The sequence below is a fragment of the Sarcophilus harrisii genome, chromosome 3 (genome assembly GCF_902635505.1).
Source record: "Sarcophilus harrisii chromosome 3, mSarHar1.11, whole genome shotgun sequence".
In the NCBI taxonomy this organism is placed as follows: Eukaryota; Metazoa; Chordata; class Mammalia; order Dasyuromorphia; family Dasyuridae; genus Sarcophilus; species Sarcophilus harrisii.
In genome coordinates, this window is record NC_045428.1 from 115291168 (window position 1) to 115311288 (window position 20121).

The 20121-nt window shown below is 33.6% G+C and overlaps 1 protein-coding gene across 6 annotated transcripts in view; it reads right to left on the reverse strand.

The window, feature by feature from the left end:
* Window positions 1-20121, reverse strand: part of KLF12 (Kruppel like factor 12) — a 539816-nt gene that overhangs the window by 28300 nt on the left and 491395 nt on the right. For all 6 annotated transcript variants that reach the window (XM_031958477.1, XM_031958480.1, XM_031958479.1 and 3 more), the window contains one exon: window positions 4079-4236. In XM_031958477.1, coding sequence (XP_031814337.1) covers window positions 4079-4236 — 158 coding nt within the window. The remainder of the gene's footprint in view (window positions 1-4078; window positions 4237-20121) is intronic.

The window sequence follows — 20121 nt, forward strand, 5'->3', positions numbered from 1 at the left end:
AATTTCAGTATTTCCCAATCGCTATTTTTCTCATTGATTTCTTGCCTTTTATTTACTGATTTTTAAGCTTCACTGATTTCCAATAACTCAAAATGTGTTTTCATGGCTTAGTCTTGTGACCACTAGAGGTCCATGTTTTACTGTTTTTCTAACTTCATCTTCAGGTTTTGGAATCCCTTGTTCTTGTACACCATCTAGTGGGTTTAGCAGCTACTGAAGCTGACTCTGATTTCTTGGGAAAGGTATTAAAACAAATAATCACAGTGTCATTCCTTCTTACCAATAAAACATATTATTGACCAGAGAGTACTCCTAGAAGGGTTAAAGGCAAGAAAACTGGTTTAAGAATTTAAATTAATGTTATAAATTAAATTTTTTTCCTTTTGTGAAGATGAAATAAGTATAAATCAGACTATAAAATATTGTGTGTGTGTGTATATATATATAGGCATTAAGGATAGTTTAAGGTGTTAAGAACATGGCCAGATCATAACATTACTAGTTATACCCTATGTCTAATGAAACAAGATTTATTTTTTTAAATATAAAAGAACTACAATCTCAATTTTTTTTTCACATTTCTACCAATGTGTTTGATTCATTATAAATTTTAAAGCTTGCCCAAATAAAAACTGATGAGATACTGATAATATCCAATGAGCTCAAGTGCTGAAATGGTAAATTGTTTGAAAAATGTAATTTTAAAAAAGAAAGCCTCCTATTAAAAGACACTCACTTCACATAGCATGCCTGACTTTCATAATTCATTTCAACATAATCTGAAACTAGGTCATTAATTATTATTGGTCATACATAAGTAATTTGTTCAAATTGCCTGAAGCAGAAGACCTAAGAAGATAGTTAATAAATGTAATATAAACTAGCATTTACAGCAATGTATAGCTAATGATATTATCGACATCTAGAATATCTGAACTAGGGGACTTTACAAAGTCAGTTTTAGTCATAGAATTGAAATTGAAAGACGGCTACGCCCTGAAACTTTGTTCTTAATCCTAGGAGCCCTCACGGATTCCCTAAGGGTAAGTCACATCAAACTAATTTCATTTCCATTCTTTATAAGGTCACTGGATTGAGAGATCAGAGGAATGTATGTTGTTGAGTATGTATTCAATATATATTCATTTAATGAAAGAAAGAGGGAAGAAATGATGCAGAATACCTTGATTTTAACAAGGCATTTTACAAAGACTCATTTTTTTTTTTTATGAAAGAAAGAGACATATTGATGCATAATGATATAGTTATGTAAATCTGTAACTGATAAAACACTATTTAAAGTACATTTTTGGGAAGTATGGACTACTTATCAAATTAGACAGCTGGATTCAAGTTCAATCTCTAAAAATACCAATTCCATGAGCTTTCTATTTTTATTTCAGTTGGCCTATGATTTCCTTCATATAAAGAATGCTAGATTGGGTTTTTTTCTACTTTTTCCAATCACGATTTCTTTTTGTGTAAGAAATTTTTTAGTAGATAAAAAAAAAAAAAAGATAAAAGTCTTTTATATCCTAGACTTTATATCCTAGACCCAGATATACTCTGGGTATAAAAGTATATAAAACAGGTACACAAATCAAACATTTACTGACAATAATTTCATGACTGCCAAATTCAGTCAAGAGACCCCAAATGGGGTCATGAACCACAATTTAAGAACCTGGGCTCAAGATGATGAAACTCTCTCTTAACCAATGTAGAACAGCAATTGTTTTGCAATGTTAAGTCTTAAAATGTTGTTGGAGGCCCTTGAAAGGATAAGCAAATTCCTCAGGATCATACAGCCAATATGCTTTCTTGGGGGACAAGTATCTTAAGTACTACCTTTATAATGCCTCCAAATCTTTCTATAAAATTTCTTTAATTCTCAGTTTTCTTATTTGGAAATTAACCACTAGAAATTATATGTGTAAAGTTGAAGTTTTATGGCTGGAATGGAGTCTCTTGACTTGTAACTGTTAGGTCCAGGTCTACCAAGATAGAGGGAAGATGATGAGTATATGATTCCTGAAGTAGATAAAAGTCTTTTATATCCTAGACTTTTTTAGATGAAAGTCAATCATTGGAGTCACTGTTATTATTTACTGGGAGGAGTGTGGGTTCCATTAATTCCTGTAATACATAGAAAATGCACCCTACAATGCACAGGCAAATCACTGTGGGAATGGTGAGTAGTGACTAGAGAATGTAGGTTATGCAGAGAGAAAGAAAGAGTCTGAACCAGACCAGTAATATCCACATTCTAAGACCTGGGATTTGAGGAAGGAATGAGTATCATTCCTTTCTTCTACATGATGTTTCCAAATTAATTTTCAAACAGATTATATTTATATTTAATTATCTATATAAATTTTATTTCCCCTCAAATGGTTAAAGTCATTGAGGACAGGGGACTCTCATTTTTATTTATCTCCAGAAACTAGGATAATATCTGGTATATAGCAATTGTTTAATAAATGCTTGTTTAATGGTATTAAATACTATCTACTGAGGGTGGTAATCATCAACTTAGATATGATGTATAAAGCACTTTATATCTATTATAGCACTGAAAAAACTTGAAGCACTATTACTGTTATTAATGCCAATCCTAAAATAGCTTGTTGCCAGGATTGGCCCTTGACATTTTCCCAAATAACATTTTTATAAAACGTTTGGATGAAGATATAGAAAATGTGGTTGTCAAATTTGCTGGTAGTAATATTTCAGATGACAAAAATGTAATTCAAAACAATTTCTGTACGTCAGATTCATAGATTTGAACCACTATAGACTCCCACAAAACCCTTTCAAATTGAGAAGTGAATTAATTATTTTCTTTTCTCATGCACTAGTCTATTTGGTATTAAGCTTTGTACAAAATGTACATAAGGAGAAAAATAAAATATGGAAACTTTTCTCTGTAGAATGTATGAAATTCACTGACTTGTAAAACTTGTCCTCACCAGAGTACTTTCTTTGTTATGCATTTCTTAATGGGCCTTTCCTTGTGACATTTATGTAAGTTGACATTGTCTGTTTTAGCTGATAAAACAGATTCTACAGGATAGGTAAGGAATACAACCTGTTTGTTTTCCCTGAATGTTATATACTTTATACATATGGGAACTTAATAAATAGCATTTGAAGATACATTTGATCTACTCAGGATGTATCCAAAGAAACAGGTATCTTTTGACTCCAAAATCAATGATTAGGATTTAACTAATTAATAACTTTAGAACTAGGGCAGAACTAGGATTCAAATTGAACATTCTTTTTTACTGCACCACAGAAATGCAAACTGAAAATGCATATAGTGGTATATGGGTGGAAAGATAAAGTGAAGGAGAAGTCTTAGCAGTCAAACCTAACAGGGACTAAATTAATGCAAAGATAAGGAGCAAAAGACATAAAATATAAAAGAGCAAGAAAAAAAAGTGAGGAAAAGGAAAATGTTGGTAAAGCAGAATTCTGGAAAAATATTTAGAAAAATTATAGAAGCCTTTGTTGACTGTTGCCAATTCAGTGGATTTGCAATATATTATTTTCTTAGGCTATGAAATGAATTCACTTAACCCTGTCCATCTGTCTAGCTGACTGTTTTGAGGGTCTCATATAAAGGTACATTTAAACCAGTAATAATATATGGTGGTTATTTGTTTTTTTAACTTGGGAGAAGAGAAAAGGGTGGTTTAATGAGGAACATGCTTAAGGATAATTGATTTTTAGTATATTGGCTAATATATGGTTAATGTTGATATAATCCTGATAAACTTCATAATAATTGGCAAAAAAAAAAAAAAAAAAAAAAAAAGGAAATTCAGGTCATTCTTGAATTAGCTCTAAGTGCTTTTAAGTAATGCTTCATTAGTTCTCCAATTCTGCTTAAAAACTGAAGCATTTTCTCCAAACGAAGAAGGAATGACTAAAACAGATTTAACTGCATCATTAGTGTGAGTAGATGGTATCAGCTTTGCACGTAAACTTTCTAGTCTCAAATTCTGCCGCATTTGTCCTTGTTTGGGCTAATTCCAAAACTAATTTCTGCTAGTGACCCCCATTAGGTTCTGACCTGTGTGCGTCCTCCGATGGGCCTTCAAGTGAGAACTCTTTGTATACACTTTGTTGCATCCTTCAAAGTCACATCTATGGATACGCCGTTTCCTGGAGTCTGGAGATTCAGACCGTCTCTGGCGTCTTGTGCTCTCAATACTGAAGGGTGAAATGGAACTGAAAGATAGAAATGAGCTCGTGAAAAATTGTGAACATTCTAACACCGTGAAAGTGTGAGCTTATATCTGTGAGACTGGCAGAGGGATTGACTAATGGCCTGTAGTCCTTTCATTTCGCAGTTCAGCCAATTGCAGCCTTCCCCTCTTGACCTTAAAGATAGGCCATAAGACCTACTTTTTAAATAGAGTTTCTCCAAAGGAGAAAGTCATACCCTAAGCATACTGATCATTATCCCTAGAGAGGAGGTACAGTGTAGGGAAAAGCACAGACACAGAAGCCCACCTCTGCCACTTCCTTACCTATGTGATTTCAGTCAAGTTAGGTAATCTCCCTGGGTCTGTTTCCTTATCTGAAAAAGGGAGATTTGATGGCTTCCGTCCTTTCAATTCTATAGTTATGACCCACTATGTCCCAATATCTATTCAATTCTATATAAAAGGTCAGAAATGACAGCTACAACAAATCAAGTGAGGCCTGAAGCAAATTAGAATGTAACTGGGAAATATTTAACAAAATAAATAAAAAACACAATGAAACATAGATTATACCACATTTTACAACTAAGTCAATAGATGTTCTACAGGGATCCTCATGTATAAATAAGTGACCTTTGTTTCTATTTGAGTTTCACACCACTGCTGTCTATTATCTTAATAAAGTCCAGTTAGTAGCAGAATGAACTGGATAAATATTAATTATTGATCATTTAAGTGTTAAACAGAAATAGCTATTTGATTTACACATTTGAGGTTCTGATAATTTTAATGTTTCCAGAAAATTTTCTAGTTTTCAACATGGTGAAGATAATAACAAGGCTACATGTAATAGATAGCGTGTGGATGTGAAATATGTGTGATGAGTCAAGTCAACAAGCTTTTATTAAAAGTTTACTATGTGCTAAGAGCTGAGGTTAAAAAAAGGGAAAGAACAAGCCCTACCCTCAAATAAGGTATATTTTAATTGCAAAGCAACATAACAACTGTGTACATACAAAGTCTATCAGGAGAAATTGGAGGTAAAGAAGATGGAGGCAAAGAAAATGTGCAACAAAGTTTAAATATAAAAAATAAACTTCAAATAATAAGTTATTTCAGTCTGTAGGAAACACCCTTGATACATTAATATTGTGACTCATGACAAGGTATTTCTGTTATGAAAAAAACAAAACAAAACAAACTACTTGATATTTAACTTTTCAAGTCAGTGATGAGGAGTACAGCACATTTTGTTTAAAGATTAGCTGTACTATCTTTTGAGGGAAAAACAGCTAAAACTATGAAATACAAGCCTCAATTTGAAGGCTGTTTAATTTTAATGCATCAGTAAAAAACAGGATTAGGTTGTAATGCCAGATAACTGATTAACATGTACTCTTTCAAATCCTAGGCTGATATGATTGAGATGTAAATGTGGAAGATGGTCTCTCTCTCTCTCTCTCTCTCTCTCTCTCTCTCTCTCTCTCTCTCTCTTTCTCTTCCCCCTCACATTGTATGATTATATCTTTCAAGAGATGAAAAAGAACTGACATTCTATAAATTCAGTCTACTAGACTGTTGGGAAAACTGACAGAATAGTTGGAGTGAGGAAGAAATATTTGATCTATGATTTAGGAGCAGCTATGTAGTTCTTTTAAAAAGAAGGGTGATGAAAACTCAGCATTTACCTTGAGGATTTGGGAATTGTATTTTATCCCCTGTTCAAATTGTGGTTAGTCAAACTTTGTTCTTAAGGGCTCTGTCAGTAATTTCATATTACATATAATGTCACACACACACACACATACACACACACACACACACACACACACACACTCTTTCTCTCTCCCTCCCTCCCTCTCTCTCTCTCTCTCTCTCTCTAGACATAGATATCTAGATGTAGATATATAATGTCTCTCTATATCTATATCTATCTATCTATCCAGAGAGAAAGAGCCATCAGCTAAGATTTTAATACTTCTGTTTTTCTTTAGGAAAAGGAAAAAAAAACAAGTAGTCAACTTCTGATATTAGAAGAAAGTAAAGGGAAAAAAAAATACAACCAAAAACCCCACATATTTAACTTGTCTCTGATCACTTCATGTCAAGACTTCACCTGTGAAATGAAGGGATCATGGCATGGCCAACCCATTAATTTTACTTTGGAAGTTAAACAACACAGATTGCTACAGAGCCGATTTAGCTGCTGATAATGGGCATCTATTACAAGAACTAAATAGACAGTCCAATTTGCTTCCTCCATCTAGTATTGCTTCAGGCTTTCCTGATGACACATTTCAGCACTGGGATGTAAATCAGTCAGTCAATAAACATTTATTAGGTGTATACTGTGTTTCACACACTATGCTAAGTGTTGGAGATACAAAGGAAGACAAAAGACAATTTCTACTCTCCAAGAGCTCACAATTTAATGCAGGAAACAACATATAAACAACTGTGTACAAACATGCAACCTATTTGTGTGTGTGTGTGTGTGTGTGTGTGTGTACACAGAGGGATGCTGCTAGAATTAATGAGTAATATATAAAGATAAAAACAAAACCAAAGAGTAGAGATTTAGAGTTGGAAGAGATATCTTGTCCAAACTTCTCATCTTTAAAAAAAAAAAAATTATGTGAGTTTGTGTGACAACATAGAGGTAATATAATGGAAGGGTCCAGATTTCTGAATCCATCTCTCTTTTCACTGTACCACAATGTGCTATTCAATACAGACACAAATAAGAAAACAGTCTATGTTCAGGGGACTCATCCAGGGTGATAGAGACAACATGTATGCAAGGAAGTAAACACAAATGACTCTATAATCATTCTAAGGAAGAGTGCTGACTGGTGGGATAAGAAAGTTTCAAGTAGGAAATGACACCTGAGTTGCTTTGGAAGAAGACTTAGGAGTTTAGGAGGTAGAGGTGAAGAAGGAATGCATTTTAGGCAGTCAGAAATCTTCAAATTTTACTTGGCATTTTTATATGATGTCATTCATTTTTCATTTAACTACAAATATTATGCATCTAATATAACATAAGTGAATTTATTATTTTTGTCTTCAGCCATTAAAAAAAAAGTATGGCACAAATGCTCTGGTGCTAAAAAGAAAATAAAATTATTATTCTGTCTCAATTTTGCTACCTCAGAAGTGGAAAAATTATGTTATTTTGCTTGATTTCTTTTCAATATTGATTATGTGACAACTGTGCTTTGAGGTCCTCAGGTGATAAAATTATAACTGAAATGAAAATAACTTTTTTCCCAAAATATTTATTTCAGTCACAAATTTTAGTTACTGCCCAAAATATGACAAAAATTCTACATGCAAAAAAAATAACTGAACTCTATAGCTATTTTAAAGATTTCACCAAACTGGCTTCTGTTAGTTAATGTTGAGTTTTAAATTGATCTACAAAGCATTTCTATACATAACAATATCCCTCATATCAAATTTACACACATATACTTACACACATATGTATGTATGAATTCATATTACTAGAAATCAAGACATTTCTGCCTGCAGCCCATTCTTGATAGTTATCTTCCAGGGCATTTATACAAACTGAGAAAAACCAAAAACTGAGAAACCAAAACCAGGTAACAAGAATATAGTTCCCATGAGATTAATAGAATGGTCTAATAGCCATGCAGTTTATCAACCACTTAACTATGTGGCGGGAATAGAAGCAATTCCCTTTAGTAAGAGGATGGCTTGAAGACTATTTCACTAATAATTTGGCATCTACATAATGTTAGAGGAAGACAACAGATGAGCTTCAATTTACATATATATTATTTAAATTAATAATTTTGTTGTTGTTTTTTTAATGTGGAAGCCTTATTAAAATCCATTCAATTGATCTCATTGACATATATATACACTCCCTCCAATGATGAGATCACAACCCTAAAAGGCTTATTCAACCTGTACGATTCCATATAAATGACTCCCTTAATATGAAATAGATTTTCATTAAATTTATGTACTCTACCTTCAGTTGAACAAATCCAGCATTCACTTAGTGCCTACTAACTGCTCCCCAAATCCTAATTTGAAATGTGAGAAAAATTCTATCAACAAATACTCAGAAGGTTAAAAAAAAAAAAGAAAAAGAAAAAGAAAAGGAATGGAATATCTAATAAACCTGGAAACACAGGCTAGAGTCAGATTATAAGTATTTGTAGACTTCAAGCTGAAGGAACTTTGAAGACTATGTAGTGCAATGCTCTCATTTTAGGAATAAGGAAAACTGATGTAGACATAAATTAAATGATTTGATCAAAGTCACTCAGGGGAGAAAAACAGGATTTGAACACAAAGCTTTTCTGGGGGATATGTATATATGGAATATATATACATACATACATATATGGAAAAATATATATGGAATAGCCATACATGCATATACATACACACATACATATATATTTGGAATATACCAATTTGAAACAGAAAAATTTGTATTTTGTCCAAGAAGAAAGAAGTTATAAAGAGGTAAAGACACTGGTGTTTTTTGAGCTTTATGAATGACATAGAATTATTCAGGAATATCAATTTGTGAGCCATGTGGAAAAGAAGAGAGACTAGAGGCCAGGAAACCATTTAAGAGGCTATTATTGAAGAGTGATAATGAGGATCTGACATAAGTACACAAATACTTCTTTAATTCTGTTAATGACATTACTATTTTTCCATTCTTTCCAATCACCCAGATTGTAAACTAGAAGCTAGTTAACCCTTCCACATCATAGGGTCATGTTTCTCATACCCGTCTCCTTTTCCTGACCCCTAGGAAAAATTTGTATAAATTAGTTTGGCCCTTCCTTTATTCCATGGAAGAAGTCTGAATTTTACCTTTTTCTTTTATGGAGTATTTACAGTAGCTTATTATAAAATTTGGGTTGAAATAATATGACACTATACATATATTTTGTGCACTTCTGAGTTTCTAAACTTCTTCTGTGTTGTCTGTACTTCTATACAACTCTCCCTAAATTCCCATTTAATTTCTTATGCCAACCTATGACATATCAAAACCTCAATGGGAAAAGTCCCAATTTGGAAGGGTTAATTGTATTTGCTAATCCTTTTATATGCAAAAATCATGAGATCTTGTCTAATCTACTTCTATAACATTTCTCCCATATGAACCCTTTTTATCTACTCATACCACAACTACTCCAATTTGGGTGTATACTCTATATACTCTATACTAATATATTCCTTGACTGTATTACTGCAATAGCTTCTGGGAGAAATTATTTTTCTATAATATTAATAACCAATTATTCAATTAGGATTAAGAATTTTTCTCTTTTATTTTCTCATTCAGGTCCTGGAGGACATTCCGTCAATCTCTGAAAGACATTGTTGACAGATGATATTACCCAGATCTTTGGGGTACATGAGCCACAATAACTAGGAGATCTTACTTCAGTTTGGTGTGTAAACCAAATCTGATCCAGGTGAATTCTAGCCCTAAAGCATTAAGTCCATATTTCTGCACTCCTTCACTGGAGTTCATCGAGCTCATAAAGGAAAAAAACCAACAAGAGTGGTTTAGGTAGTGATCATTCCTTTATTAAGATTGATGGAGATGTCTTAATCATGTAATTAAGTCAAGTTTTCAACAGGGTTTTCAGCCCTTCTCCTCATAATAAAGTCCATTTCTTTATTAACTGTTCACCAATCTGTTGCTTTTTCACTTGTCAGGGACAGCCCCTTTTCTAAAAGTATATTAAGGCATTCAGTATCTCCATTATGTACCTTTGGTTACCCAGAGAAACCACAGTCCATAAATTAATTATCAGCAAGCCTAATTAATAAATTGAATCTGAAATTACCCAGAAACTCTGTCTCAAGCTTTTCATTCATCTCACTTCTTAAGTAGCTTCATTGCCTTCAGCCTCTCTCCTTCTAAAACATCCTCCCCAGAGCTGCTCAACTATTATCACTAAAGCTCACAGTTTCTAACCACATCTCTCATCTTATCATGAAGCTTTGAAGATTTCCGATTGCTTCTAGAATAATTCAAACTTCTTTTAGGAGATTACAGAAGTCTGGTGCCAGTCCAGGTTGAATGCACATTACTTCCCCTTTACACAGTTGACAATCCAGCTGAATGGGTCTTTTGTCAATTCCTTGAACACAATATTCCATTTCTAATCTCTCTGCCTTTGCACAGGTTGAAGCCCATGCCTCTTTATTCCTTTTGGAAACCCTAGTCCTTCAGTACTTAGATCAATAAGAGAACTTTTCTGAGTCCCTCAATTGTTAGTGGTTTTTACCCAAACTAGAGCTATTTGATTATTGATATATCTGTGGTATCCTTCTAGGTGTGTCATCTACTTGAAGATAGAGACCTTTTCATTTTGATCATTATATACTCAGCATCTTGATCATTATCTGGATGAAACTGATTTAGCATATATGAATTATCCCCTTGGAGCTCAAAAGAACTTGAAAGTAATATTTGCGATCTTAAAAACACTCTGAAAATGATAAATATGAAAATGTTTTATATGATTGAATATGTATAACTTATATCTGATTGCTTACCATCTCAGGGAAGTGGAGCGGGATAGAATTTGGAACTCAGAACTTTAAAAAAATACTAAAAAATTGCTTTAATATGTAATTGGGAAAAAAATAAAATATATTAAATTTGAAAAAAGAAAACCAAAACACTTTGTGAGAGGTTGCTCTAATATGCATTAGAGTGTCTCTTAAAAACAAGGATTGACTTTCTGTTCTATATACATCTGCAGTGTGTTTGGGCATGCATTTAATTAATGCTTTTTCATCCTTTCATTCATCCTTTTACATTCTTATGTATTCTTAGAAATAAGCTGAACAAAAAAAGAGAGAGAGAGAGAGGGAGAGAGAGGGAGGGAGGGAGAGAGAGAGAGAGAGAGAGAGAGAGAGAGAGAGGGAGAGGGAGGTTTTCCTGGAATCACAGGCATTTGGAAATTGTTTAAGTACAATAACTACAGGCCCACTCCCTCATGAAGGAGGCTGTGCCATTTTTGAATGAATGCCAGAGGGAGGCTCCTAAGTACCCGAGATGTAATAATCAGATTTAGAGAGAACAAATGAGTGAATCATGACTTCAGTTGCACAAAAGTCCCAATTGGACAGAAGAGTTATATTAGAATTAAATCCAGAGAGGCTGGGAAAGTCACATCCAGGAGCCGAGCTGTTTAAGGAGAAATGTACGACAATGCTACAAGGAAAGAAATTAGGGTTAACAGTAATCAGCTGCTAACAAAAGATCATTTGTCATGTGGAAAAGAGTGACCTCAGTGTGATAGGATGCCCTTCACTGAAATTGGAATTTTTATAGGAGGAGAAAAAGTCAAAGCATTATTTTGAGAAGGAAGAGCAGACAGAGACATCCTCGAACTAAGAACAGGAGCTAGAGAGCACAAGAATCACAGGACCTGACATTTTGTCCATTATTAGTAAATCACATATGCCTGTATCTCAAGAAGTCTGCACTTTCCCTGATAGCAGGATTGTATTTCAGGTCAAGATAATTTGAACTAAGGACCAAAGCTATTTAACATGGGTATTTTTTTTTTCACACAAATAATACAACAGAACAGCTTTTGTTGTAACTCTTCTTATATAAAACAATTAGCTGCACATTAAAATTTCTTATTCGACATAAAGGAGGAGGACAAATTTTCTCTTTCCTTGAAAAAGACATAATAAATTTTTCTGGCATACAATAAGTGTTTAAAACTACCTCTTGGTTAGATACTTTGTATTTACTCTGCATAAATGTATTTATGCACTTGCCTTTCCCCTTAAAACAGGAGCTTCCAGAGAGTGAGACTGTTTTATGTCATAATATTTGTAAACCTAGCACCTAACAGTACAAGACGTAGGCTTTTAATAAATGCTTATTGATGAATTAATTCTTTTAACAGTGATCAGAGAGACTCTCTGCACAGTAAGAATGAAATAGTGATCTCTTTTAGAAAGTTTGTTTTAGAGCTAAAGAGTCTTTGAAGGGCTGAGCTAAGCTATAGTCTCTCCTATAACACAGTATCTCATTGATACCAAAAAATAAAAATAAAAAAATAAAAAATAAATCCCCCAAACAGGCAAGGACTCTATTTGGGTTAAGGAAAGAGCGAGAATGAAAATTTTAAGACATATGTCTTTCAGCGCTAGTGGCAGTTTGGGACATAAGCAAACTTATTTGAAAAAAATCAAGGAGCTGGTCTAGGTGACTTCAGGATCACAGGATTATGGATCTAGACTCCACTTCCCAACCCCATCCTCCCCGGCCATTCACTGAATGAGATGACAAGGCCATTAGCAGCAAATATCAGAGGTGAGACTTGATACCATGTGTTCTAAATGTGTGACTTATTCTAGCTGTGACAACATTCTGTGTATGTATATATTCTGAAAATAATCTTACATTTTCATATAAATGTGAAATTACTTAAATGTTAAAAATCAACACCTTTATTTTTAATGAAATAAAATGTGTAATAGTAAAAAAAAAAAGTCAGTTTAGTTTTAAATGAATGTTAGTATTGGTTTGTATACTTTTTTAATGTGCTATTACTTGTACTGATGCTCATATTTACACGATTTTGATATTTATGTGATTTTACTCAACCACCAGGTGGCTCTCATGTTTTCTTAGATAAAAAATAATATCTGTATTAACCTCCTGTCAAAAGCAGACCAGCTTAACCATGCATCCAATTCTTCTATCAAACGTATTTTTTTTCTTCCCTAGAGAATTTAGTTAGAAGGATGCTGTTTACACATATCAATGGTAAAATCCCAATATCTATTTCCCTTAAAAGAAAGAAAGTAATAATGACAAAGTTGGCTGTTTTGGGTTTCTTTTTCTGAACCTATAATGAAAACTAAAGAATTAACTGGTTAAAATTATAAGAAACAGTAATTGCCTACCTTTACAGGAGTGAACCAAACCTTACATTATTTAATTTTCATATTGGCATTCAGATTCTTTGAAAATGATTTCTAAAAGGAGATTAATCACAAAAGATACAAATCAGTCTGGTTGTCAGTGGGGAGAACTTTCAGTGTCAAAATTCTCTCCACTAATAGATTACCACCCATAAACCTCTCTGTAACTTAGTAGATCAGAAATAGGGGGTTATTTTGAATGGACATAACAGTTCACTGACGTGTTCTGGCAAAAAGAGGTATCAAGTTAGCTGGCAGAGTTGGAGCCCAGATCTTTCTGATTTTAAGCCCAAAATTAAATGTACTGTTTTACTTTGCCTCTAGTCATAATAAAAAAGAATATAAGTATAATGTCAATAATACAATTTTAGAATATATTCCAATTCTAATTTTCCTTTGATTTCTTTGCATACAAATACAAATGCTCCCAAAATAAAACAACATGTATAATTAAGACAAAACATTTTGTTTTTTCCAAGAACTTTTTTTAAAAAAATGAATGTCCATTTACCTCACTATTGAGCCATGCTTAGGGTAAACATTTAATAAATATGCCATGTTCAGAACAGACTTGTGAGAGATCAGACCTTTATTTAAACCAAGTTAACTTCCATTAAACATGTCATAACATAATTTTCATTTTCATTTATTTAAAAAATAAGCTAAATTTTTTTCTAAGAGCTAAGCACTAGGCTGCCTATTTGATTTATAAGACATTTCTTAAGTGGATCACAGACTGAATTAAGCCACATAGATTAAAGATTATCATAGAAGGAAAATGCACATTACTTATGCCATTAGACATGATTGGGCCTATTAGCAAACTTTTATATTGAATTTAGACTAGGAGTTGAGTGACAGTATTGTTTGACAACAAGAAGGTACCTACTTCCATGGATCAAATATAATGCATCTATTAAAATGTGCACTCCATATGAGATTTACATTCTTTGTACAAAATCTTGTCATCCCTGAAGACATTCATAATAGTGAAACAAAGGAATTTGTGGGTTAGTGGTGGTTTTTATTGACTTACACATACATATTATATAGAAAATATGTAAGCAAATTTTTCTGATGGATTATGTCTTAAAGTGATTCACTGCTAGCATAATACTGTTTTTATTCCCTTAAGTAAGACTAAGTTTCAGGCACTGTGCCAGACACTAGGACTATTATAAGTATGGTCTTCAACCTTGAAGGAGGGCAGCTAGATGGCACAGGGGATAGAATGCTGGGCCTGGAGTCAGGAAGACTCATCTTCATAAGTTCAAATCCAGACTCAGGCATTTAACTCTGTTTGCCTCAGTCTCCTCATCTGTAAAAAATGAGTTAAGAGAAGGAAATGGCAAATCATTCCAGGATGTTTGTCAAGAAAACCCCAAATGGGATGACAGTCAGACATGATTGAAACATGACAACTGAATCTTGCAGGAGTTAGAAATCACATAATGAAGATTAGAGATTTGTATAAAGGCTCATAGCACAAAATAGAATGGAGAAACACGTGAGAACAAATGAAACATTGGGTGATCACTGTCACCTAGGGTGAGGGAGATCAGGGAAATCTGTGGAAGAGTTGGCATTTAATACCAGATCTTGAAAGAGACAGTCAGTGTATCCATAATGGACTGGAGATCTGGGGGTGTGGGCACTCGTAGATAGGTAGAATGGTAGGAAAGTGGGAATATATAAGGGATATTCAAGTAAAGGCAAGCAAACGAGTTTGCCTGGAATTTAGGTTATAAGATTGGGAGCAGAGTTAGGTACCTCAGGAGAAATAAGCCAGAACTAAAATTTGCAGGAGACTGGATCCTAGGCTGACAAAACTGTACTTTCTCTAAAAAGCCAAAAAAGAGTTACTGAAGGTTTTCAGTAGAGAAGTGGCAAAATATCATAGATTTAGGTTGGAAGAGATCTTAGAGGCTATAGAGTCCAACTCTTCTTTTTGCAGATGAGAATATTAAAGAATTGTAGAGATCAAGTAATTTTTCTAAGACCAGACAGCTAGCAAATATCTGAGGCAATCATCATTATCATTACCATTACCACCTATCTCTCTACTACTTTCTTTTTTTCCTCCTTTTCTACTTAAAATTTTATTTATTTTGTTATATTTTGAGTTGCAAATTGTCTCCCTCTTTCCTAATCCCTGAAACAGAGAAGAGCAATGGGTACAGATATGTTATATATGTGGAACCACACAATACATATTTCCATGTATTAGTTCTTTTTCTTGAGGTGGATACCATTTTCCCTCCCAAGTCCTTTAGTTTATTTGAATGACCACAATATGCAGAATAGGTTGGTCATTGACAGTTACTTTTTCAATGATATTGTTTTTACTGTATACAACATTCTCTTGGTTCTGCTCAGTTCTTTAATTCTGTAATACTTCACATTTTTCATGTTTTTTCTAATCTTATCTTTTAGCACAACAGTATTCCAAATCTTGCATACTATATCCACTGGGCCAACTAGTTGCCTTTCCATTAGGAAAATTAATCAGGCTAGAATATAGAAAAAGGAGAAAGAGTGTTCCCATTTTGTTTGCACCAGGATACAAATGGATGAGAGAAACATTGGTTCTTTATAATTGTTTTGATATAGAATAAGGAACAAAGAGAGAAAAAATTAGGGATGGATAGTAGTTCTCAACAAAATGCTTTGATATTTGATGGGGATATTCAAGGGCTAGTACCATGGTACAGTGGAAAAAATGTTGAATTTTTAACTGGAAGATCTGGGTTCGGATTTGGGCTCTCTCATTTACTTAGGTGAATATGTGACTATGGGCTAATGATTTAGCTTTTCTGGACTTCAGTCCCTCAAGTACAGAGAGAAAGGGTTGTACTAAACTAGCTATGCCAAACTCAGAACTTGTTGTTCAGTCATTTCACTGATGTCCAACTCTTTGTGACTGGCAAAGATATTGGAGTGGTTTGCCATTTCCTCCTCCACCTTATTTTACAGATGAAGAAACTGAGGAAAATAGGTTTCAGTGACTTGCCCAGGGTCACACACATAGTAAGTGTTTGGGGACAGAGTTGAACTCAGGATGAATCTTCCTGATTTCAAGTTCAGAAATATCTGGTAATGTTGGTGGGAGACAAAATGTGCACATAGAAATAAATATAAGGAGATTACAGAGTTGGGGAGAACTGGCAGTTCTAAGGATAAGAGGTGGTATTTGAAACAAGTTATGAAGAAAGCTAGGGATTTGAATAGGGGATGCTATTTAATGCTTTTTAAATTAAGCTTTGTTTCACATATAAGTTGAGGAAGCATTAAAAGAATTTTGTACTTTCCGCAAGGAAATACAGTCCTTTTCTTTCTTCCTGTGCAATTCTGGGCTTAGTTCATTACTAATTTCACAGTCTATCCAACATATATGTGATGTAATGGGTAAGTTCTATGAATTGTCCATCCTACTGCATAGTATGCAATGGCCATTTATCATCCAGTTGGCTTTTACTCTGTGAATAGTTAAACCAATTTTTTTTGAGTGATTCTGCATTTCACTTAGGATGCTGTGGAATTCTAGGGTTTGATGTAATCAGTATAAGAGATCATAATGAAAATCTTACTTTCTAAGAAGAATCTTTCTAGCAACTGAAGTCATGTCCATAACAATGGCAAAGTGATCCCTGAGAAGTATCCATTTCTGTTTTATGTGTCACTTGATATTAGTAATTCAAAGGTTGTCAAATAAAATCATCTCTGTCATCACAGTGGGAAGTATATCAAATATTCCCTACAATCAACCTTGCTAGGATGCTATTTATTATAAAGTAGCATTTGGTTTAAGGTGGATTCTTCTGGAAATGGTCTAAAATATCTTGTTTCTGAAATACCAAAAAAAAAATCCAAATTACCAAATTCTAAAATATCAGAAGAATAAGGTAAACAAAAATAGGGTAAAAACCGAGGTACAACCTGGCATGATCCACAGAAACAGACAATGTCATAATGAGCATCCAACTCACTCATTGTTTAAAATATAAGAAACATACAAAATGCTCTGAATGTACAAGTCTAATGAAATGATCCTTCTAAACTCAATTATATAAAATTATATAATCAACTTAGAAGTGACAGTCAAAAACATGCCTCCATCTATTTTATGCTGATCATTAGCAAGAACAATTTTACACTAGAGGTTTATTTTATTAATGAACACTGAATGATATCAGTTAGCCATGTCGTACTTAAGATTTACATAAATTATTAAAATGCTTTTATGACTAGTACAGGGAAGTATAAATAAAAGACCCAGTAGAACTTATTGACAAGTCTTTCCTTGATTTTTTTTTTTTTTTTAAGGAAGAGTGAAATCAAATTTCTATCTTCAATCAGCAACAGACTGATGTTTTCTTGTGAAGAAGTAGATTGTAGGTCACCTTGGGGGACCTTGTATTTAAATTTAGAAAAATTATGCAGCTGAAGATGAAACATCTGCCTGACTCTCCTTTTTTACACAGGTAGCTGTCTTCAAAGTTTGCTTACTTTGCCTTTGGGGAATATGGTGAAAAGTAGTTATAATAAAATCATAGGCTAGTCTCAAACTGTCAAAGATGAGAAAAATGAGACCCAAAGAACCTAAGTAATTTACCCCCAAGCTCACAGTTCCTCAGGGCAGATGTTAAGATTGGAACTGAAGCATCTTGATTGATACTCTTTGTTTAAAAAAATATTGTATTGGTACTTTTTATTGTAACACTACAGTATTTTCCCAATACTCTGCCACCTATTTCCTTATAACTAAGCAAAAACATATGACACAGAAATTGTGTTTGACAATGTCTGCAATGTTCTATATGTGTAGTCTAAGACTTCTTTACTTTGGGAAGAGAAATGGGTGATATCATTGTAAGGCAGAAAAGAAAGCTGGACTGAGACACAGAGGTCCTGGGTTCAAATTCTGACTCTACCAGTGTGATTCTGTGCAGAACACTTAATTTCCTTGAGTCTCAAGTTTCCTTCTTGGTAAAATAAAAGGAATGGTTTAGAATGGAGATTCCTATTTAGTATTTTGCAAACCCCTGTGAGATTCCCAAAGATGGTCTATGGAATTTGCATTAAAATTTCTTTCCTGGTGTTTTAGTAAAAAAAAAAAAATTATAAATCATATTATGAATAGTCTATTAAATTCCCTCAGGGATTCACCACACATTGTTTTTGTTGGAAGGATTCAAAGAACAAAAAATATTGAGAAGCACTAGATTAGTTGATCTCTAATGTTTCTTTTGAGTGAGTTCTAAATCGATACTCCTCTAAATCACATGTCTCCTAAAAAAAAAATTCAATGTGCTTTCTTGAAAATATGTTGCTTCTCATTAGCACCAATCAAAAAATCCTAACAAATCCAATCTACCTGTATCTGAAAATGGGATGTCGGCTGATAAATACCTGAATGCCAGTGGCTTAATAAACAGAGCACTGGACTTCAAGTCAAGGAAGACCTGAATTCAAATCCACCTTCGGTCACTTCCTAACTGGATGACCTTGGGCAAGTCATTTGACCTTTAATTGCCTAACAAAATGAGAAAAGAAAGAAAAAAACCAAGCAAACAAACAAAAACAACAAACAAAAGGTAAAAATACTATACTCTGATCCATTTTCAGTCTCCATAGTTCTCTCTCTGGATGCAGATGGCACTTTCTATTTCAAGTCTGCTGAAATTGTCTTGGATCACGTGAGGTTAATTCCTAAAAGATATTCAATAGCTGAGTATAGAGCTGGGATCTTCTGATTCCTAGAGGAGTGCTCTTTCTAATGAGAAGCCCAGGAGACAGTATCAATTCCTCTGCTCAGTTCATCAAGTGGAAAATTATATTTGGCAATACTTTGCCTTTATTTTTCCTGAGAAATTCACCAAGTTTCTAATATTAATAGTACTTTAAGAGCCAAATATAAAATTTCTGAGCATACAGTAGGAGCTCAATAAAAGGACATTGGATTTAAGTGAATTTCTATTATAAAGAACATTTAAGTTCTAAAAGGGCATGATGTGATTGTCTGCCTTTCTTAGACAAGTGAAACTTTGAACTGGGAATAAAAGCAGAGACATTTTTAGGGGAAAAAAACAACCACCTCCACCACCTATTTTCACAGATAAGCACTAAGCAATTTAGAACAAAATGCTCATAAAATCAACAGACTTTAATGGAAATTGAATTTCATTATACATAGTCCAAGCCATAATTCTAAAGGCCAGGTACCTCGTTCAGAAAATGAAACCCCAAAAACATAACTTTTGCTTATGCAGTCAATTAACATTTATTGAGTTCTTTCAGGTCACTCGACAAGGCTTACTGAGTTAGCAACTTACACTCCTGATGACCTAGCTTATTGCATTCCTGATTAGTTATATGTCCAGGACTTTATTTTTCAAGGTATAAAAGAGACCAACTGAATTCTTAATTAGGATGGTATTCTGTAATTGTTTTGAACATCTCACATCCCATATAACTGCAGGTTTGCTTATTTCCAAACATTTTTTTTTTTAGGGTGCAGAATCTTAACTCATTTGCGGTCATTATTTTTCTTAACACTTGAGATGGTCCATAACCTTTCAATAATGCAAATGATATAACTTTATTTGGAAATATCTTTTTACTTCATTAGATGGACTCCACAATAATTCTGCCAAAAATGTTTCCTGCAGAGGAATTTAATGGAACAATCTCTATCCTTAAGGAGCTTACAAGAGACATGACATTCATACAAATAATTAAAGAGTTATATGGTGCAATGGATGCTGAACCTGAAGTTAGGAAGATCTGTACTTAAATCCAGCCTCAGTCATTTCCTAACTATGAGACTCCTGGGCAACTCACTCTCTTGTTTCTAAGTTTCCTCATCTGTAAAATCAGAATTATAATAGCATCCACTCCCCAGGATTGCTCTGAAGATAAAATGAGATAACATTTTTTTAAG